Source organism: Triturus cristatus, chromosome 9 (genome assembly GCF_964204655.1).
Source record: "Triturus cristatus chromosome 9, aTriCri1.1, whole genome shotgun sequence".
Lineage (NCBI taxonomy): Eukaryota > Metazoa > Chordata > Amphibia > Caudata > Salamandridae > Triturus > Triturus cristatus.
Window position 1 is genome coordinate 1,005,353,120 of NC_140592.1, and position 23,295 is coordinate 1,005,376,414.

The window sequence follows — 23,295 nt, forward strand, 5'->3', positions numbered from 1 at the left end:
GGACATCTCCAGAGTGTCATACACCACCAACATCTGTGAAACAGCCTTGTGCGATCGGCAGCGTAGCAATCGTACACAGAGCATGTATAACATCAGGTAGCATGTAGAAATGGGACCTTGCGAATGTGTCACAAAACTAGTATGTGCAAGTTTGCTAGCATTATTGTGTTGTTTGGCCTGACTCAGCATTCACAGGTCTTGTGTGAATAGCTGGCAAAGACGACCCAATCATGTAGCCAACATGAGACACAACAGTACTGTTACGGAGCATTTTCCGTTCTGGTGATGATTTGTATGATGAATATGACATGTGTGATTTTACGTCTGATACCAACACATATTTCTCTTTTATGTCTCACAGCAGGATGTCCTCTCATTACACAGGGGGACATCAACAGCTTCCAGGACCCACACGCCACTGGTGAGTTCAGACATCATATATTGGCATAGTGCGGTGTCATGAATGCCTGAGTCAAATGATCAACGTTGTAGCATGCAGTATGGGTGTGTATCACATGTACCTTGCCTACAGTGTGATGTATTGTGGAAGTCAGAAGTGTGTACAAATCTGTAAGTGAAGGTGTAGCTATGCATTTGTATACTAGCTGTAACTTTGCACATCCCCAGTCAGTCATACACATGAAAAATTAGGTCTATGTGTTCTGTCACCACAGCACATGCATGTGGATTACAAAGCGCACCGATAGGAGAGGAGACGTGCAAGTGGTGTTGGTGATGAGTATCAGCAGACATGGAATGCATGTACATCCTTGACTGAGATGACTGTGCAAGTGGGCCCGATCATGCACAAGGAGGCAGTGGTTTTCCGGCCGTATGTGCTCAGACACAGGTCGGCATTGTTAATTTGTCGGCATGCTGCATACCAGCTTCACAGAAGTAGATGTGCGTAGCTTTGAGCCAAGCATATCAATGGCACGTTCCTCAAAACACCTAGCAAAGATGGCCCTATAAATCTCATTGGCATGTTTGGCCACTGCAGTGGTGCTGTCAAGCTGTCTCCTTGGGGTCATTCCCTGGTCGACTCTGGCTCAGGTGTACGAGCCCCTCTGTCCGAATTGGTGACATTACTCTGCATGCATTTACCTCACATGCTTTAGCTCTGCATATATTGCTGTGCCATATATTTTACAATGCAGGGCTCTACAACGCTATCTGTGAGAAAGCATTACCAATAAGAACACAATAACCAATATGATTCCAGGGTACGGTTACAATGGGGAATGCATTTTAACAGTTTGCGTTGTAAAGGCCTGCGTAGTTGAATGTACTACGGAGTGATATTAGCGAATCCAAGACATGCATGAATGACAAATTAGAGGAAACGATGTTTACCCCTCTCAGCAGCAACATGTCACTTATTGTGAAGTAGTGGTGGAGAGAGGGCCAGCGCCTCGTGTACAAGTCAGTGTTCAACCACCTGATGTGTTTCCTTGTGTGCTGCATGATGCAGCACAGATGAAAGTGTGAGGAGGGCTGTCCCGGGATTGCTCCTGTGCAGGGAGGGTAACCTTCCTACACATTAACAAGCACACCTGCACACAGACACCCTTGCAATCTTGTGCAAGAGTGCCTGTGTTTGATCTGACTTGAACTGCAAACAGTCCCTGGGGGACATGCAGGGCTGCACATGAGCATTGTACATATGATGCAGTACTGTTACAGGAGAGGATGAGGGTGGCGCTACACACGGAGGGCTAATGCCTACCTCCTCTGATTCCTTGTACATGTCACCCTCAGTCAGGGTATGTCATAGCACCATCATTTGACACTGACAGTCTCATTTGGTTATGACTGTACATGTCCCATGCCATGCACTGTCATGTCAGTCTCTCCAGCATGTAGTCACTGATCCAGGATTCTGGATTTCATTGTCCAGGTCACTCTCTGACTACACACAGTTACGCTATTGTGTAGGCTCCCATATTTAAGTGATCTTGTATTCCAGATTTGAATGAAGAACATTGACATACTATAAAGGACTCACAATTTCCCACTGCATATTTTACAGACAACATGACGCCAGAGGAGTCCCACGCCTTCCAGGTGAGGAAGGACCGTTAACGCCACATTGAGAAGGTAGAGAAAGGGTACTGCAAAATGGCACTGAGGTACCTGGAAGACCGGGCAAGTGCGAGTTGGAAGTTGGTGCTCGAGGTTGCTACACGTGGCAGACAGAGTGGCACACAGGCCATCCCAGGCCCCTCTGGCGTCAGTGGTGGGTCCCGGCGTGGACAGGCAGTGTCCCATCCCCCTACAACACCCCACACACAAGGGACAATGTCACCTGCACCAGCAGATCAGGTGGTGCCATTCACTGTGCGGGACAGGAGGACATTGCTGGACAACAATGTTATGCTGGCAGAGATAAGGAGGGAAATGGCTGAGCAGTCCATGCACATGGAGGACATGAAAAAACACCTTGGACTCCCATAAAGACTGGCCATGTTGAGCCCCATCCCCCTCTTCTCCCTTCCCCCAAAGTTTTTTCTTTGTTTTTAGTTAGTGTTAGGTAAGTATTTTAAGTGTTAGGTAGTGTAGTTGTAGTGTAGGTATAGTTAGTGTTAGATGTTAGGGTAGTTTTAGATATTCATTATTATATAGTATTTGGGGAATAAGTTTCCGTTTCCTTTGCGTAGGGGGTTGATGTCTTTGTCTAAATTCTTTTTTACAAAATCATACAAAAAACATATATCTTTGTGTAGGTTAAATGTGGAATTGGTATTTGTATAGCTTGTCTTAGTCCTGTCTCATGATGTGCCTTAAGGGTGGGAGTGGGGTTGATGTCTTAGATATGTTGTTGTTGGTTTAGGATTAGTTAGGGTAGATAGTTTAGGTATTTAATCACTTTTTTCTAGTTAGTTTATCTTAGATTAGTAGTCATAATGATCAGTGTTAGTTTAGGGTAGTTAATTTTTGTACTTTTATAATAAATGGTTACTAGTTTACATTTCTGCTTGCACTTTGGTCAGGGGTGATGTGGTGGAGTGTTGCTTTTTACCTTGTATGCAACTCATACCATCATTGGACAATCCGTTGAATGTGTAAGTTTGGTCATGACGTGTTACTTAGCAGGATGGATTGTGTCAGGATACCTTATATGTATGCATAGTCAAATTGCATGGATAACAGGGTGTCAGGTAGAATTTATGACATACTCTAGGGACAGTAGTTTTTGAAGTTCAACATCTGCAGTGTGACTCACGGAGTTTCCCAGCACATTGTTGCCCATTTACAACACAACGTAGGGACATGGCCTTGAGAGGATTTTGAAGTTGCTACTGTTAACCATCATGGAGATGGATGTATGTACAGGGTACCCAGATTCCGTCAAGCCCCGGCATATCACATGCTCCTGGCGCAGAGTCCATCTACAATGCACAGACCTTGGCAAATGGCTCCATAAAATGGCTCTATAAAATGGAGGTGGAAAAAAGCTGCCTACGTGACCATAACCCATTATTCTTAACTGTCAGATTAATTGATATCCCTCAGGTAGGACCATGTTTAGCACCGACTATAAAAACTCAGGGAGAAAATGGTATCTTGATTAAATGGTGGTCTGGGATAAATCAGAATGAATTGGTAGAGAGCTTATTGAGTGATTGTAAAAATAATATTGAACTATGTAAAAGGGGGGATTCAACAAATAAAGAGATCATTGGAGCTTTCTGCAATATTACCGCAGCAATTTTTAAGAGTCTGAATATTAAGAGCAGGAATAAAAGGAAAAAGACAGTCAGTTGGTTTGACTCTGAATGTTCTGAGGCAAACCAACTATTAAAGAATGCCTTGAAAATTAGACCAAAAGATAGCGAACAGATTAAAATTCGGAGGATGATATATAAACAGACCGTGGCAAAAAGAAAGCGGGAGATTCAAAATGAAGCATGGGATAAACTTACACAGGCAGCAAACACTAGGGGCTCTTCCTTATTTTGGAAAACGATAAATCACTCTTATTTTAAAGACAGCTGTGCTGTAAAACTTGAAAGCCTAGTACAACCCCAAGAGTGGATTAGTAATTTTATACAGGTTTTTAATTCAGAAAACGTAACCCCTGTTTTATCAGCAAATAATGATCTTATAAATATTCCTGAATTAGTTGATAATAACAATATTATAAATTTTGATACTCCTAATTTGGACCCCAGTACTCTGGATGAAGTTATGTCGGCCTTAGAAAAAAGTGCAAATGGAAAGGCACCCGATGTTGACGGGGTCCCCATAGACATTTTTAAATTTAAGATGGGTTTCTGGGCCTTGCTGTTACAAAAAGTGTATAACACAATTGCCGATGGCTTGGTTCCAAGAACATGGACCGAAAGCATTATTGTCCCGATATTTAAAAAGGGCAATAGGAAAGACCCTAAACGTTACTGCCCAATCTCCCTCCTTGATACAACTTCTAAATTAATGGGCAGGATATTGTTGAAGAGGCTGAAATTGTGGGCAGGGGAAAATAAAATCCTTAATGAAACAACAATACAGCTTCAGAAGGGAGATAGGGACAATAGAACAATGTATTAATTTGCACCTATTGATCGCTAAATATACAATTGCGAAAAAGGGTCACTTACATCTTTGTTTTGTTGACCTTACTAGTGCCTTTGATTTAGTAAACCATTTAAAGTGGTGGCAAACGTTGATAAGTATGGGTGCATCAAATGATATTGTTAATTATCTCTCACAAATATATAGTCGCTTGAGTACTAGAGTCCGTTATGGGATAGAAGGAGAGTGTACAATAAGCTTTAGGATAACCCGGGGAATCAGACAGGGTTGTGTCCTTGCCCCTCTCCTTTTTTCCCTATATATAAATGGAGTGGATGAAGAGCTACAAAATTTAAATGCTGATGTCCCAAGAGTAGGTAAACGCCCTGTCCCAATTTTACTCTATGCGGACGACGCAGTTCTTTTATCAAGAACTGCGAATGGGCTTCAGTCTTTGATAGAAAAATTTGCAGAATTTATGCACGATAAGGATTTAGCACTCAACTTGAAAAAAACATTTACGATGGTGTGTGGGCAAGGGAATCCAAAAACGAAGATTCACCATGTAAAGAGTGTCCCTATCTAAGCAACAAATTCATTTGTATACTTGGGATTAGCTTTCACTGCAAAGGGACACTGAAGAGCTCATATTGAACATTGTAAATTAAAATTCGTCAGGACGACTGAGGCAATTTTCAGATTTTCGAAAAAGATGAGTAATAAGCCAATCAAGGAAATCATGACATTATATAAGAGCAAGTGCCTTAGTGGAACTTGTTATGGTGCAGCACTTTGGAGGGTGGCTAATTATGCAATTCTCCAAACTCAAGAAAATATCTTTTTACGAAGACTGCTAGCTGTATCAAACTCCACTCCCACATACAGTGTACGTGAAGAACTTGGGGCACTGTATATAAGTGATTTTATGAGTATCACTTGGTATGGGATATGGAGTAAAGAGGGTACAAAGTTCACACATGATGTTAATAGAGACTGTATTGCCCTTGACCATGGGAATAAAATCCTGTGGCTGATATACATTAGAAATCTTTTAAAGGAATGTGTCTCGGATGTTGGTCTTGAAAACCCCTCCCAAATACTTGAGTATGATAATAAAGAACTGAAGATTATCTTGATGGATTTACGTACCTGGTTGAGGGAAGTTGATGCTAATCTGAAACCCTTGACAAAGGAATACTGTGAGAGGACCTTTGGGTTTGGGATACAAAATTATCTATTACAGGCCACAAATACATCACACAGATTTTATCTTACAAGACTACGGATGGGTTTAGCTCATTTTTTAATAGCCTTTCCAAAAATGGTCAAGTGGAATCAAAATTTGTCAAAGTGTCCTTGTGATGGCAAATCAAACCAGACAACGTTGCACTTTATTTTGTTCTGTGATTTTTATGGAGAGCATAGGAAGTGTCTTTTACGACCTTTGTTTTTAAGGGACAGGTTATTTTTATATAAACCTGCTTTTGAATATATCTGTAGCCTAGTTAATCTTAACGTCTGCAATGCAGTGGCGGTTTTTATTCAGAAGGGAATTAAAATAAGACACAATAACTCACATCTTGAAGCCATTGTCTATGAAGAAACCGGGTCACCGGGTATATCTTATGTTCGGTACAATGTAGATTCTAACACTCTGCACTCTTCTGTATTATACCTTTTAATATTGATGGAAATTTTAAATAGAATGCATTTTAGTCGGATATAACCAGAGGAAGACAGAGGTATGACAGGAGTTAAAACAACTGTTTAAAAAAAAAAAAATGGATGGTTCTGCACCGAGAATTTTGCGCCTACTGATTCTTCAGGACTGTCATTGAGCTGTCAAACTCTATGCTAATTTTAAATGTACTTTGTTGTATATATTGCGAAGAGAAGAGATCCCTTTTGCTTTAGTACTGTATCAAATTGGATATTTTGCACGTAATATTTTATGTATAAAGTCTGTTGGGGTTTGTTGTTAGACTTTCAACTTGATTCACTATTTCAATGAATTTTATAACCCTGTGATGTGTAGATGCTTATGATTTTTAGGATGCTTTTATGGTTTGTGATTTAAACCGAAAAAAAGCTTGATTTGGACCTTGTCACACTTGCTGCGTAGTGCAAGTGTGGCATCTTCATTCGAATTATATCTTACTGTATATTCAACCTCCAGGCCATGCAGGAGGTAGTATTTTTGTGGGGCCATTGTGAACGGCATATGGCAGAACAGTGGGCCTGATTCACAAAAGTCATCTGAGAGTAAGTCATGACTTTACGATTTACGGTATTCACAAGCGGCGTTTAGGAGTAGTCCAGTTAGGTATACTGACTTCACTTCTCCTAAATGCCTTTTGTGAATCACTAAAGTTGGAAAATTTTGATTTTGTCCAAGATGAAGATTTTGGGCAGGCACACTGTTCTGCTGCACACGAGGGGGAATGTTGCATTGCTCCCTGTAGTGCCAGTGTCATGGCCACTTCTCCCAGCTGTAACTTTTGGCATTGGCTCATAGTGATGCCACCCTTGAAATGGTGGCACTGCTTCTGACTATATGCTGCGTGCAGTGCACCACACATTCCTAGACACATTGCCTTATGCGCTCACAGTAGTCACTGCATGAGAGGGTTCCTAATTTTGTAAGCATTATTGTCCCGATATTGCGGCCCCACTCCTGGCTGCCATCGCTGGAGCTACTCTGACTGGGCAGTTGTTCTTCTCCCTGAGTCATAACTCTAGCAATGTCAGCCATGGAATGTCAGAGGCCATGGAGCGGACTGTAGGTGTCTATGATGTTCTGTAGGTGGTCCCGAATGGGACTCAGACACCCACGTATGGCATCAAGTTTGGCCGCCAGGCTGTCAAACCCCACCCGCACCTGAGCATCCATCTCCTGCTGGACCTCTACCGCACGGCATTGAAATGCCAGTAGTGGGTCCTCAATGTCCTGTGAGAGAGCTGTGGTGGTAGGTGCTTGCTGCTGTTTGGTTTGTGCAAGGGGTGGAGTTTCCACAACACTGCTGGATTGCCCTGCTCCTGGAGATGGGGTGCTGAGTGAATCTAGCAGCTGTTGAATGGTGTCAGTGTTGATGGTGGCGAATTCCTCTTCTTCATCAGTGAAGAGTGGGACAGGATGCTGTTCAGGAGGTGATGTTTCTCCCTCTGCAATTTAAAGGGGAGATGCAGTTTAACTGTGTGTTTCATCTATGAACATGCATTGGATGAGTTTACAAGCAGACTGCATGACAATGTCCATTGTGACAGTTTGGAAGGAGATGCATATATGTTGCCGGATAGTGAATATTAGTGCAACATCACGGATGTGATGTTGTAGTTGTACATTGTCATCTCACAGTTTACAGCTATGACACATGCGGATGGCTAATTTCTATACACAACCAGCACCAGTTGTGTCCTCTGTTAAGTTGTGAAAGTGATGCAATTTGTCCCACATTGTAGTCAATGTAGAATATCTCAGATTTATGAGTGTGTGCACACTGTGGTAGAGTCACCCCAGTAGCTTTGGTATTTCTGCCCCTTATCCCTTTCAGGCAGTGGGCCTTTTACCCATGTGCCTTTACAATTGTGAAATGTTGCAAGGTGGGGCAAACATAGGTCTTGGTCAGAGTTGGGACACTTGTGCATTGTTTGTCAGCTGATGCCTTGTTTACATCATTAGTGTATTTACATGAGGAAGTGTCAGAGTGTGACCTGCTCATTTAAGGATGAACTCCACCCTACGGCAGTTCAGTGACGTGGCCTGCACCATATTAATAAGTTTGGGGGGCAGACATGCTATTCATCATGCCCTGTGCCTTGCTGTGTCAGTGTGGCTCACAGACAGCCAGCTTTGCTGGGTACTGCACATGTCCATGGGTTTGGTGTGAGAATAGTCATGTGTGAGGAGGGCCTCCTTTATGCACATTTGCAGCAAAGGCCTACTTGCTGTTTCTATGTGTGCTGCACAATGCGTTACACATGTGCATCCAGCTAGCTTGGGCTGTTGTGGTTTTATCTTGCGTGCATGTCGTCAGTCATGTATTTTCCTGCGTGCATTGCTTACTGCCCTCCTGTTAGCTTACCCGTTGTGAGTATGGTGCAGGTTGAGTTTCCATTGTTTATGCTGGCTGTACAGACAGTGTCAACACCCATTACACTCAACGTTGACCCCACGTGTGGTGTATGAGTGGGCCTGGATTTGGTGGATGTGGATTTACTAAGACGTATTAGTGGTGCTCAGGCCCTGTCTCCACCCCCCTCCCAACAGATGCCAATGGCAGGGTGATGTGTGTTTGTGTTATTGCCACGCAGATGGGCACATGGTTGATACATGCTGTCATGGTTCAGATTATTGGATGCCGGGCTTTGCGTGTGGAGGATTAGGACCATGACTGCATATTTTTTCACTGACACTGTTGACTTGTCAAACTGATAGGTTTACATGCACATAATGGTGTAATGGGCAAATAACACCAGGACTGATGTGGAATGCAGCTTTCTGTATGGCAGATGTGTCCACTTGATAGTGGAAGAGTGCTGTTTGACCTAAGGGGTGATGGTGTCATTTAGCTACTTGCAATTATTTGGTGCTACTTTTGCTATCCTTGATTGTTGTCATACTTACGCTGTCATACACGTGTACAGGGAGATTGTAGTTCTGTAAGTATGGCATCAGGACATGTAATGTTGTACATATTTGGGTGACACATTCCTGACATGCATAGTCCATGCACTGTAGTGTTGTAGGCATATCCCTCCTGCTCATTGTATTACATCACATTTTGACTCAGGTCTGCTGATTGTGTGCATTGTGGGATATGCACCTTTTAACCAGTAGGCTACATGATCACTTTGTTGTGACAATGCATGTGTTTATGGTATGCAGAATCACTAGATGCTTTCTCACTTGGTGTACACAGGACTGCATCTCCTGAACGAGCAAGCGAGAACATTAACTGGAGATGCGGCAGGATGTATACATGGCCCCCTTGCCTCAACACCACGCATATACGACTGGTCTGCACCAGGCCGCACCTCTCTGATGCAAAAATGAGGATGCAGTGTGTATGTGACTGATCATGTGCATGAGTGGGCATGCCGCAAGCAATGTCAGCACACATGCACCATTGTGCCCATGTGTCTGGGTTGTGTGCAAGATTGTGTATGTATAGTAGTTTCACCCTTGATGCACATGCACAATCTTGCACACAACTCAAACATACAGGAACATGCATTTGCATGGTATTGAGGCAGGGGGCCGCATCTCCAATCAATGGGGCCCTTTGCTCTTTCATGTGGTGCTTATTTTGTGGTCTTATATGATACTTGGACTATATTTGCTAGACTTTTATGTGCACATTTCCAGGTCTGTGAGCCCACCAATATGTGTCTTGCAATGTATTGGGTGAGTAGGGTGAAATGTGTCTATGCCCCCAGGGCCAAGGGTATCCGGGACATGATCCACAGTCATTGCGGGTGTGTACTGCAATATATTTAATTGTGCATGTGTGCCATTAGGCCCATCTCCCCCCGTCCCCCTAGTCCCTGGTTGCTACTCACTCTGTTGGTGTTGTGTCTGGTCATGTTGAGCAGTATCCTGTCCCGGAACTCTAACCACCGTCTCCTCTCTGATGACTTGGGACACTTGTTCTTCCAATGGATCCAGCTCCTCTGTGGCACTGGACTCCCACCTCCAGTCTGCATTGCTGCTTTGAGATTGGCTGCAAGTTTCTGCTTGGTCTTGCGCTTAGCATCATGCCAACGCTTCTTGCAGTCGTCCACTGTCCTCCTCACCTCTCCAACAGCATTCACCTTGGCAGCGATGGACTGCCATATTGCATTTTTTGCGCCCAAGGACACTGAGGAGTTGACGAAAAGTTGTTGTTGGTTTTCTGTCACCTCTGCAATCAGGACCTGGTTTTTCTGCGGACTGAACCCGGTCTTCCTCTTTTTCTTACCCTTCCCCTGGGTCTCTGGGTGGTCCTCCTGGGTGTTTGGGGGGTTGTTGTTGGCTTCTGTACTGGGTCCAGCTTCCTCCATGCTTCTTCTCAATTGTTTCTCTTTTTTTTTTGTGTTTGGGTTGCTTGGCGGGCGTTTTATAGTGTTTTTTCCCGCCTAACGTGTTAAACATTGTGCTGATGCTAATTTGCGTGCCGTTCCTGGTCGCTAATTGGCCCATCGCCACTTTTTCACGTTAGCGTCAGGATTTTTATTGCCGTGACGCTCATCTTATCGACTGACATTTGACCCAGTAGGAGAAACTATCGCCTGTTAGCGTCATGTTGTGAATACGCCGCTAACACGGCGATAGTTCCCCGCGGTACACGGTAATAAGAAAACGCACGCTAACTCAGGTAAGCGATAGTTTTGGCCATTTGTTCAGAATATCCCCCCTTGAGTTAATGACCCCTTGACGCCTGTCACAAGATTAAAAAAACACAATGTTTTGTAATTCTAGGTATGACATAGATGATAGTTCATGCAGCATGTAAATGCAACTATGTTTGCAGAGCTAGGCTGGATATATATTTAAGAAATAAAATCTAAATCAAATTATGAATCTAACTACGCTTGCTTCAGCACTACATTAGGGGTAGTAAGCGCTATATAAATGCAATTTTCTATTCAATTCAATGTATGTCATTTGGGAAAAATTCACCAAGCCCCTAATGTTTCTTGTCCATCCAATTTTTTAGGGATTTGTAACTGAATGAACAGAGTTCACTTTTCAACAAATTCCATAAAATTCTGGTAATAGCTTTGGTAATAGAATTACATTTGCAAAGTTTTTTTTAAAGACCTGTAGGATGCACAATCGTAAAAGTGTGATTTAAAAACAAACACACTGTTATTTTACGTAATTATAGTACAGCAAAATATGTGAAACATCTTTCGAGAATTCTCAATTACTTCACTGAAAAAATAAATGGATGAACTGATTTTGTGGGATAGTTTTCTTACAAAAGCAGAAGAGTTTCGGTACAAAAAATAAATCACAATTTCACAAACTCATCACCAGTAAAAGGGCAAAATTATTCCTTGTTCTCCGCTGCGCCAGTGTAAATATTATTTTGCATGCATCTCTACTCTAAGCATTTCAAAAGATTTGTAAACTAATTCTTTAAATTGCTCACAAGGTCGGGAAACAAAACAAAAGAAGACTAATTTCGCAATATTAATTATTTTGTTACATCCTTGAATGATCAGCTGCCAATGACAGAAAACCTTTTCCGAGAAATGTTCTGCTTTTAAAAAACGTTCAGCTTCAGGTATTCTGTTTGCTTTGCCACAGTATGCTCTATTAGGAAAAATGCTATTTTATCAGAGCTGACATGATCAATGTAAAGAGATGCATGCACACGTTTCATTACCTTCTCGCCCCCGTTCATTAAGAATGCTATGGTTACGTACTTACCTTCCCTTGAAAATATACACATTGTGCTTATATTGAATACCTACTGAGTGCTTCGATTTGTTTCAGCCTATCCTGAAAAAGACGTTGTCAAAAACGTATCTTCATAATTACATATCTGCAGTTTTTATGAACCAATGATTGCTCAAGACCGCCTGCGTCTAAATGAATGCCACCTTATATTTGAATGGCTCTGAACTGATCAATTGTGAAAGAGAAACACGCTGTGGTTTTTATCTCCCCTAAAATAGCTCAGCAGTCAGGAGGTCTGCAGGGCACTGGTTCCCAATAAAGAAAGCTCGGCCTTTCAGTTAGTTGACCTTGTACATTTATTGATTTAGAGGTTTTTGTAAAGTGCTACACTTCACTTTTCCACTACTTCAGGGCACTATATAGGCCAATTCTGCATTTAGAGGCGCGTTTGCACAGAATATCAGAACCCAAACATATAATGGGACAAAATATTGTATTAAGAATATCTAGGAAAAAAATATTGTGAAGGCAAGTTTCTATAGGTAAGTACAGTTTTACTATGCATAACTCCACATAAATGTACCTTGGGAATATATATATCTTCAAAGTACATAGATGTGGACAACAGAGTTGTGGCATGGTTGTATATATGCACTGACCTCGTGCGCCCCCTATCTCAAATGTGACACATATTTACCCAGTGCTAGAAAGGAACAAGCATTGGCATAGCCAATAGGTCTCGCCTTTGGGACCTTATAAGTGTTTAGCTATGCAACAGTTGCGTAACTAAATACTTATAAGGTCCCAAAAGCGAGACCTATTGGCTATGAAAGTGATCGCGATCCGATCGCGATCAAACATCAAAGCGGCCGAAAGTGAAAGTAATCGCGGTAAAAGGAGGCGCGCGCGCCCGCGCACATGCACTGTAGCTCTAGGCTGGCCTGGTAGCACATTTTGGAGCCCTCTCAATAAGTCTCGCCAGACCAGCGCATGCGCTGGGTCAGGCGAGACCTAAAAAGGAGGGCCACCACTCCCTTCTTATATCAGGAGATAATCTCCAGGAAACACATAAACAATTTCCTGAGCACCAATGTATTCAATAAATGCCCAGTTTTGTAGTTGTCCACAGTATGCATTTCTCATTTATTCTTTCTTTTATTTAGTTTCAAAACCATCTAGACAGATGTAAACAATCATAGAAGTAGCCAATTTAGCCAACACGTGTTTTGTCAATATGGCAACATTCCCTACCGACTCACTCGGGACTAAGCATAATAGACATCAAGTATCACAAAACGAACATAAATCGTGCCATCCCGTTCTTATAATAACAATATAACACCCTATTATGTGCTAAAAGCTGGAAAATGGGAGAAACACACTAATAGGTGTATATGTACACCCCATGATCAAAAAACAGAAAAGGAGTCTCATACTGCATAGAAGAGATATAATACACCCTTTGTGTAAAAACATATAGTCAGTAGATGAAGACCAAGAGATATCCCTGTGTCAGTTATTTTAGGTACATCCAATTACTCAGTTTATACAAGTGTCAAGAGAAAGAGGAAAAGGAAAAACCCAGAGTGTACTAATTACAATCTGTCACCATATAGTATCACTGTGTCTTAGGCAACCACTCACTAATTGTATTCCTCACCCTGCATCCACTAGCCTTAGATTGTAAAGCTGTCCCTCTCAGCAATCAATTTTAAACAAATCTGGTAAAAAAAACAAAAAATGATATGTGACACAAACCTCCTCAATCCCCTCATACCATTATTATTAATATGCCCAAAGTCAAAACTTACAAGGTGGAGTATATATCATTCTGTAATCTCCATAGGTTAAGTTGAAATATAAGAACGTAAGGGAATAGAAAATCCCATATCAGCATCAAATTAAACAACAAAAATACCATACTATTCTATAGTGTTAATAATTGCACAAATGTTCCATAGAGACATGTTGGTCATATCGTAATCTTACAAACATGCCAGCTGTGTGAATCCCAGGGTGCGCATCTTAATTTTAAATTTCATGGGATAGAAATGATCAAAAGTGATGTAAGAGGGGGAAAACATTGAATTACGAATTTGGCAATGTGAATCCTGACGGATCATGAGATCCCATTCTGTTAGCAAGGATCCTAAAATTGACCACGAGATGCAGTACATTTTGGGTACAGGGTGATACTCATGTATGTACATTATTCTGGGCTCTCTGTTGCATTGTTTAAGCCTTGAATGCAATGTGCTATACCATACTTGTGGGATACTTCTATTATGTATTGTATATTAATGTAGGAATATTGAGAGTATGTTTTACATTGTTTTTGAATTCTAAGGGTTCTGGGGTACTGCATACCATAGAATGTGATGAGACATATTATATTGGATCAAAAGTGTATATTTCTGTAATTTACGACTTACATGCGTTAGAGAAACTACATGTTGAGTTATGTAGATGTGTGACTATGCTGTTTTAGAGCTTCCTACTGATAAAATGTATTTTGGACTCTGTTGCTGCAAGGTGCTGAGTGATCTGTATTTATTCATCCTTCTTTTTCTTATTCTTTTATTATTTATACATAGATTTGGACTGGAATAGTGCAAGGTGATATTGCCTCATTATTAGTTATTTTAGTGTTGGATTAAATATAAATTTATGTTGCAGGTCTTTCTTTTGTATGTTTATGAATAATGAATTTTCGCAGGATGTGGTAATCATGAACATATGAAGGGTCCATGATATGTTACGAGGCAGGGGACTGAACCAAGGAATAAAAATTACAGATTCGCAATATTGTTTTTATTTTTGTATGTTTCGTAGAGATGGTCTTCTCAATATACGAGTGGGAGCTTGGCTGATATAAGTATTTGATTTGTTAGAGATTTTAAGAGGTACATTGAGAATATATAGATTGTATCCGACACAGGTGCTTCTTTCTGTTAACGATATTACCCGCTGCATTGAGTAATGAATACTTTTTTCAGGATGTAAAGACAGATGTCTTAAGTGGGTTCTGAGACTGATTTGGTACTTTGGCAATCCTGTTGGTTTCTGGGATTGACTGGGTACGATCGGAAGGACTTTCATGTATAAATTGATAGAGGTACAGGATTTTGTGAATCAATCAGTCCCTTTGACATATAGGCACCATGGGGATTTATGTTAATAAGCTTGCAGGTTCCTCATATTTGAAATGCGCAAGAGTTTATTGTTTGTAACCACATTAATAAGTTGGATGCATATAATGATTTTGCGCTATTATGACAGCATTATAAACAACTGATAGGGTTTATAGTCTAAATGTACTTTGTGTCTGAAGGTGGTAATGATGATTTTACTGAGTGTAGTTACTAATGGAAGCTACTTAATTTTAAATGATCAGAGTTGTTGAGGGATGACACCAGGTGTCTCTTATGTACTCACTGTTTCCAAGGTTGGGACTTTCTGTATGAATATCTTATATCCTTCCACATATTCCACTGGGGAAGTTACTTTATGGCAGAAGGTCGCTGTTGCACAAATCAACTTTGACCAATTAAGCAGACTGACCGCCTTATTGTTTCATAAAGATGTGGCTTGAACATCTGCTCGAAAAACTTTTTTTCTCCAAGTAGCACGTTCCTTGTCTGAGGTGCAATTACTCTTACAAACTCAATCACCATGTCATTTTGGCGAGCTTGTACACCGTATTTTCCATGCTACTGGAGTGGTACCCCTTTCAAAGTGATTGGGTCTGGACTTGTTTCTACATTTCAGGCTGTGCTTGGAGTTATTCCCTCTTTTTTACATTAATTATTTTCGAGCGCTGTTGTAGACATTCTGTTTGTTTTATTGCGCCTTGTTGCTATTTGGTCCTATTTTCGTTGCTCCACATGGATGTCCCACAGTGAGGCCATGTGGAAATGGGACTACCAGACGTATTCTGTATCGTCAACACATGATACAGTACTTTAAACAGTTGACATTGCTGGAACTGAACGAACAATGGTCTCTGTCCTTCTGGCCTGTATGGTTCCTGAGTGTGCAGCCTGTGTTTCACTGTCTACGGTGCTCATTTGAGTGTGTATGTGACTTATGGCCTGCTACTCAATTGCCTCAGTCTCCAGACTTGGATCTGCTTGTGCACCCTTTGCGGTTGCATCGACTGTGTTGTCCTGTAATGCTGCTTCCTTTGCTGCTAGATGCCTATTATGAGCCGCCATCATCAATGCCACATGTTCCTTCGACATCAGGTTTCCAAGCATCTGGACTATCTTCTGATGTTGCACTCATGGCACTGTTGCCTTCAACTTCTGTCCCATGGACTGGTGATGACTCTCTTTGTCCTTTAGCTCTGGCTCTTCAGACCTCTGTTGATGTGCTGTCCGTGGATGCAGGTTCCTTCCTGGGCACCGACGACACTTTGGAAATTAATGTTGAGGATATTTTGGAGATACCTTCTTTTGATTTGGATGCCTCCTAGGCTCTCTAATTGGTTTTTGCCATTTCAAAAATAGTTTTTTTTCATTTTCAGTAGTTTGCATGATTTTTAAATTTGGCATTTTTTATGGCTTCATGAGTCTGCTTATGCTGTTAAAGTATTTTTTTGAAAAACAAGGGTTTTTATATATGTTCATTACTGAGGGGAGGGAGCTGCAGAGATTGCATTTAGTCTCCATTTTAGCTTTCCTTTTTTAATTTAGCATCTTTTTCAAATGGTGGTCAGCACAAGTTTTCGCTAACATCTGAATATGCCCCACCTGCATTTATTCCTGGTAGGCATTGTCGCCCTGTAGTCTGCATGATTAGTTCCACGGTCACACATATTATAACGTGATGCTCTTGTGTTTTTTAATGTTCTTTTAGGAGACGATTCTTCTGCTTCAGACTAACTAACAATGTTTTTTGGCACCTAGGGCACAATGTGATAAGGCCAGCGTTTTATTATTTAAACAATGCCCACACTGAATTCGGTGAGAGGCACTTCCCACCGGAGTTATCATTGAAGAGGCTGTGAGCTGTGACTGAGATGCAATTCTGCAGGCCCCAATCTTCATCCTTAGAATTAAGATAGCCGTGCAAGCAGACATGTGCAGTCATGCACACTCAGACACAGTACATTTGTTAATGCAATGAGACTGGCTTCCTGAGACATCTTACCGAGGGATGGGATTAGATCATTCCAACAGATCTGGCAGATGGGAACTCCTGAGTATATGGGTTTTAGTGATCGATAGGAGTAACATTAGTAACAATTGGCATGGTTGAATTGTGTGTTTTTCACCATTCTAATAATGCTTATAACAATGATGTGTCCCATCTTTCTAATAATTGCAGTTCATGTTTTACTTACAAAGATCAGACCTTGTCAATAAACATTGGAAAATGATTTATCATATCTTCTCTTTGTGACACCTTGGGCATGCAAAAGTGACAAACAAAAGGGTTAGATCTGTTTCTACGAATTCCATGGGAATCACAGTGGTCTTGTTCCAGGTTACCGACAAACATCTATAACTCTGTAAGTTTAGGGGTTTAGATGTGGTACTATGAGAAAGCTAAACCAATATTTCCTGATGATATCAGAAGACTAATGGCCTGATTACAAGTGCGGTGGTCGTAAGACCGCCACACTTGCGATGGCGATGGTTGGTCCACTGTATTATGAGTAAATGTAATCGTAGCAGGGGAGGACCACTGGCTGCGCCAGGGAACAGTTGTTCTCTGGCAGTGGCGGAGCTGCACCACAATGTATTATGCTCAGAGGGACAGGCGTAGTCCCGCTGAGCATATTTACAAGTTCCTGCACCGCTAGCCATTTCATGGCAGGAAGCTGGCAGTGCATGAACAAAGAGGGCCTTCTGAGAAGTGACGAAAACATATCAACTAGATCCATATATGTTACCAATCTACAAATCCAAAAATCTCATATTAAGAAAGCCTAGTCAGCCTATATTTGTTAGACTCTGCTAACAATTATTCCTGCAAGCTCTTTAGTATAGTAAAGGGCTCTGAGAACATGTGGCCACCTAACACACACAAACTCTCTTTCAAACCTTTTTCTGAAAAAAATAAAATATTAATTCCCAGTGTAACTCCTATCAATCTTCCTTCTTACATTACATGGTCATATTACTTGCATTTATAAAGTGCTTACTACCCATGATGAGGCGTTGAAGCACCCTCCGCCTGGCATCGCGCTGCTCCGGAAACCAAGGTTAGTGGTCAGTGGCAACTGTTGCTTTTTGGGATTAGTCTTGTCCTCTTGAGGAAACCATTTCATGCATTTACTCCAGTTGTTTGTTAGTAGATTACATTAATAGGAGTAGGGAGTGCTATGTATTTGGAGGGAGGTATGTGAACTTATGCAATTGGTCGGCAGTTGGAGCACAGGTTGAGATCTTTAAGGTGAGCTGTGGACAATCCTTAGAAATACAATCCTAGGAATTTAAGCAAACATCCATGTGACTTAGAGTAGGCTGCGTTCAGAGAGAGAAGACACATAGAGAATGGGAATAAGGAGAGGTTCATTTGAAAGAAAAGGAGGCAACAATTTGAAGTTTTAAGACAAGGTCAAATTTCAAGGGTATATATAGGAGGCTTTGTTGAGATTGCTTGCAGTCTGAAGATGCAAAAGTGTAGAAAGAAACATCATTATTTGCATGTTAGATAGTGCATATTAGGTACTTTGTTAAGCACTGGAATTGGGTGAGCAGCTATCCCCTGAAAGGCTACTGCTAGATCACAACTTTAGCAAGAACAGCTTATCAGGTCAGGGGCTCGAAACATAAAAGTAATGGCGGACGTATATATAGGGAAATATCGAGATGTTTAGGCATCTCGCAAAGGCAGCAGTAACCTTATGTTACCTTAATACAAAAAGTGGAAAGAAGAGGAAGTATGGTGGAGCCTTACCATTTCTCAGCACACACACATATGGCTCAACCAAGGTGAAGGCCTTCTCTAGCTAATCAAGGACTATTTTTTTGTTCTTTTCCTAGAACCCTCCTTGTTCAAACAAAACCATATTTGGTGTTTAAAAAGAGCCCTCCTCAACGAATGACTGAGCTGATGTCTTCTGATGTTCACCTTTAAAGTTTGGCTAACGGTATAAATTATGAAAGCAAAGTGGAATCTATTTTAGGTGCCCCTGGTAGTGGAATGGCACTGGACGGCTCTAGTAAAACTTGGCCGTCTGAGTTCTCTCCCCTTTGGCCGCAAGTGCTGTCCCTCACGCTATAGTGTGGGAAGTTAACTATCACCCTCTTTTTCATTTGAGTATCAGGGGAGTGATTACGCTTACATGGATTAAAGCTTTTCTCTCAGACAGATTTCAAGCTCTTCACCGCCTCCCTTTTCTTGCAGCCTTCAAGTCTCTTCTTTGTGGAATAGCTCAGGGTTTGTCAGTATGATCAACCCTTTTCTTTTTTTAACACGTTTTATTGATTTTTTCACTTTACGCAACAAATGGTACATAGAGACAACAGACATCATAAAAACAATGCTCTGCCCTTTTCAATCTCTACATCATTTTTCCTGTCTCTCTGATCCCTTGGGCTCTCACTTGGGTTACACTACTCATACCCAAATCATTATTTCTGTCAATGATGATGTGGGAAATGTGCATGTCAGCTTCTGAGACTGCATCACCGTGGTAGACTCCGGGATGAATACCATGTGCTTCAAGCTCAACAGTGACAAAGCCAAAGTATTTATTTTTGCCCCCCTCTGGATCTTGTCTTCGTCCACAGGTAAGGGATTCACCCACTGTAAGCAGCCAATTTTCCAAAGTATAGGTACCCGCTCTAACCATAGATTGTTTATTTATTCGTAAATATACAACATGCAGACTTTATTCCTAATATTGATTAGACCATGTTTTTTAGAAAAAGAAAGCATACATTCTATTTTTAAATAAACTTTTTTTAGGTTGAGACACTTATATGTGGAAAAGTGGACAACATTCAACATGAAAAAATATTCATATAAATATAATTACTACATGAATAATACACAACATGCAGTCACTATATTTTAACATAAACAGAAAATATACCAATGCATGACTTGTATACATGAATTTAAAAAGAATATGCCCAGGGATATCCAACTCTCCCTTAATTCACTGCCACCACCAAACGCAATACAAATGTGAACACTGGGGCAACAAACCGGGGGAAAGGGTAAACAGGGACATCTTCAGGATAGCTTCTTGGTACTAGGTCAGGGATCTTGTTTTCACTGGTGTCTGACACCCGAATGAAGGCTCGCAGGGAGAAAGACAAGAAGCAATGAACCAAAAAGGAATTCAATCAATCAAACAGTCTTTATTCCGGTTAATTAAAACCAAAACATATCATACATAAAACAATTAGTCCGTTTCACCATTCACAACATAAGGCTACACTAAACATTTGAAACATGGCCTTTTAAATGCCCAAGATAAAACAGAGATTATTTATAAATATAATAGAACTAGGGTAGAGCATTGCAGAATTAAGACATGAGTCCCAAGAAACCACCAGTGGTTTCACTTACATCTTATGCTCTTAGGTATTGCTTCAGAGCATGCGATTGCATGTGAAGAGACAAGGGCAGGAAGCTTCTCTGTAACTGGAATCAGCTGCTTTACTGTAAAGTGCTAAGTGGGTGCTTCTATACAGTTGTGTTTTTAACATGCTTTCTGCTGATGCACCAAGCACTATTTAAAAACGTTGCCACACTACAAACAGTAGATTCAGGCATATCCGTCTTCAAGATTCTTCAGGCTACTACCACCAGCTGGCAGAACGATATTATCCACTTTCCACTTTGGGTTTTATAGGCTGTACAAAAGAACCCTAAGGGCCACATGTACGACCGTATTTAGTGGTTGCAAACTGAGAATTGGGCTATTTGCGACCGCTAAAATGCAAAATGGGGTTTGGAAGTCACTGGTAGGAAGAGGCATCCCTTTAATAGTGAGTTGCAGGGGCACTTATGAATGTTTTGCGGTTTGAAGGTCGTCGCAAAACATCATACTTTACCGACTCCGTGAAGGTGGTGGTAACCCATTCACAATCATGAAGGGGCCCCAAAGGACCCCTTCCCCTTTGTGAATGTGGGCGTCAACATTTTTTATGAGAAGGTAGTCGTCCCATGGATCACTGTCTGCTCTTAACAAATGAAAAGGAAACTTTACATTTTTCTTTTTTAAATGCATCCCATTTTCCTTTAAGGAAAATGAGCTGCATTTAAAAAACAAAATGCTTTATTTAATAAACAATGACATGGTGGTCTGCTGTCCCTAGCAGGCCACCATCCCTGTGGTTACAGGCTATACTGTTCTGCAGAAACGTTGATCTAAAGACATAAAATATATGCCAGAGATGGTCTGCTGAAGTCTCAATCGACTCATGCTAATATGCCTTGTCCAGGACATTCTGTCCATTAATTGGATACCCCAAAAATAAAACCACTGACCTTTTCAAGGCTTTCACCTCCCATATATATCTCTCCACTATATCATTTATGGGGATTTAGCATCATATATTTTGTTTTTGATGAATTTCCCACCAACCCCCCATAGTGGAGGCGTAAAAATTACTATTCCCACTCCAGTGAGTGCAACAGTGGGGAAAGTGTTGGATAGCGGAGGGGTAAAAATTACTATTCCCCATCCAATGAGTGCAACAGTAGGGAAAGTGTTGGATAGCGGAGGGGCAAAAATTACTATTCCCACTCCAGTGAGTGCAACAGTAGGGCAAGGGTTAGATAGCGAAGGGTAACATTTACTAATAACATTTTAACAATTTTAAAAATTAAAATAATCTTAAAAATAAAAAAAACAATATTTGAAAACTATTAATTAATTAATTTTAATTAACAACTAAATATTAATTCAATTAAAAATAAATTACTTCCCACCCTTCCCACCATTTACACATATAAACATAACACACACCTAAAATGTATTACACAATTACCATCATTAATTATTAATTAACTAATTTGAATTAATTAACAACTAATTATTAATTAATCCATTAAAAATAAATTAATTTCCACCCTTCCTACCATTTCCACCTATGAACATCACAACACACACCTGAAATAATTACACAATTAACATAAATAATTGCCAATTAATTGATTAAAATTAACAACTAACTATTAATTAATCCATTAAAAATAAATTAATTTCCACCCTTCCTACCATTTTCACCTATAAACACCACAACACACACCTAAAATTAATTACACAATTAACATGTTTAATTGCCAATCAACTAATTAAAATTAATTAACAACTAATTATTAAATATTTAATACAAAATGATTTTACAGATTTAACACTATAACAAATCAATTAAAAAAATGTAAATAAATTAAAAATGTATTCAATAAATTTACTATAATTAAATTACTTCACACCCTTTTCCCCCGATAAACCCACAACCCGCTACAGAACTAAAAACGCAAAATTCAACTTAAAAAAACAAACAATAATCAATAAATTTACTATAACTAAATTACTTCTCATCATATTCCCCTATAAACCCACGACCCGCTACGTAACAAAAACACAAAGTTCACACAAAAATAAATTAATTACTACTAAAATGTTAACACATAATAAAAATACAAAAAATTATTATCCAAAAAATATATACATCACACACACATATAACATATATACTAAAATACATAACATTACTAAAAGAAATCAATCTTTATACCAACTATATTTTTGCAAACGATATTGAACACTTTGATATTTTTCACATCGATATTACTTACCTTAAATCGATATTCTTGACCACGGGAATTGTCTGTTGATATTTTTGACCCACGATATTTATGACTCGATATTTGAACAATTCTATATTTTTGATTCGATATTCTGTCTCTGCACCAATCCAACAAAGCAATTGATTAGGATTTGCAATCCTCTTGGGGACTTCAAGATCAGCAGAGTATCATCCGCAAATAATAATGCAGTAACTTTGCTGCCTGCCAGGATTGGGTAATCATTTTCGCAAGCACCAAGGTGTGCAATTCCATCATTAAAGTATAGAGTAAAAGGCATCGGGGCTAAGACACATCCCTGTCTCACTCCTTTCTCAACTGGGATGCGTTCAGTCAATTCATCCTGATTTCCCCAGTGCACCTGTTAATAATTCTCGCAATGCAAGTGTATTAATATTGGCAGAATATTGTTTGGAACCCACTAAAACTGCTTGTAATTTTCACCTTGGCACCAAGTCAAAAGTGGATTTTAGGTCGACAACGGCCACATACAGATGGCCCTTATTTATGACTAGAGTTTTCCAATACACAGTGCAAAATCTAAAATCCTGATCTATTGCACTTATATGCTCTCTAAAGCCAGCTTGCAGATTACAGAGAATATTACCATCGTTGGTGTC

At 40.4% G+C, this 23,295-nt stretch overlaps 1 protein-coding gene across 3 annotated transcripts in view; it reads left to right on the forward strand.

Annotated features, from left to right (window-relative positions):
* The window catches only part of LOC146799199 (uncharacterized), a 120,185-nt gene extending 114,201 nt beyond the window's left edge, over nucleotides 1-5,984 (forward strand). For all 3 annotated transcript variants that reach the window (XM_085626638.1, XM_085626640.1, XM_085626639.1), the window contains 2 exons: nucleotides 362-421; nucleotides 2,030-5,984. In XM_085626638.1, the coding sequence (XP_085482764.1) occupies nucleotides 3,322-4,548 (1,227 nt within the window). In that variant the 5' untranslated portion in view covers nucleotides 362-421; nucleotides 2,030-3,321 and the 3' untranslated portion in view covers nucleotides 4,549-5,984. The remainder of the gene's footprint in view (nucleotides 1-361; nucleotides 422-2,029) is intronic.
* The last annotated feature ends 17,311 nt before the right edge of the window (nucleotides 5,985-23,295 follow it).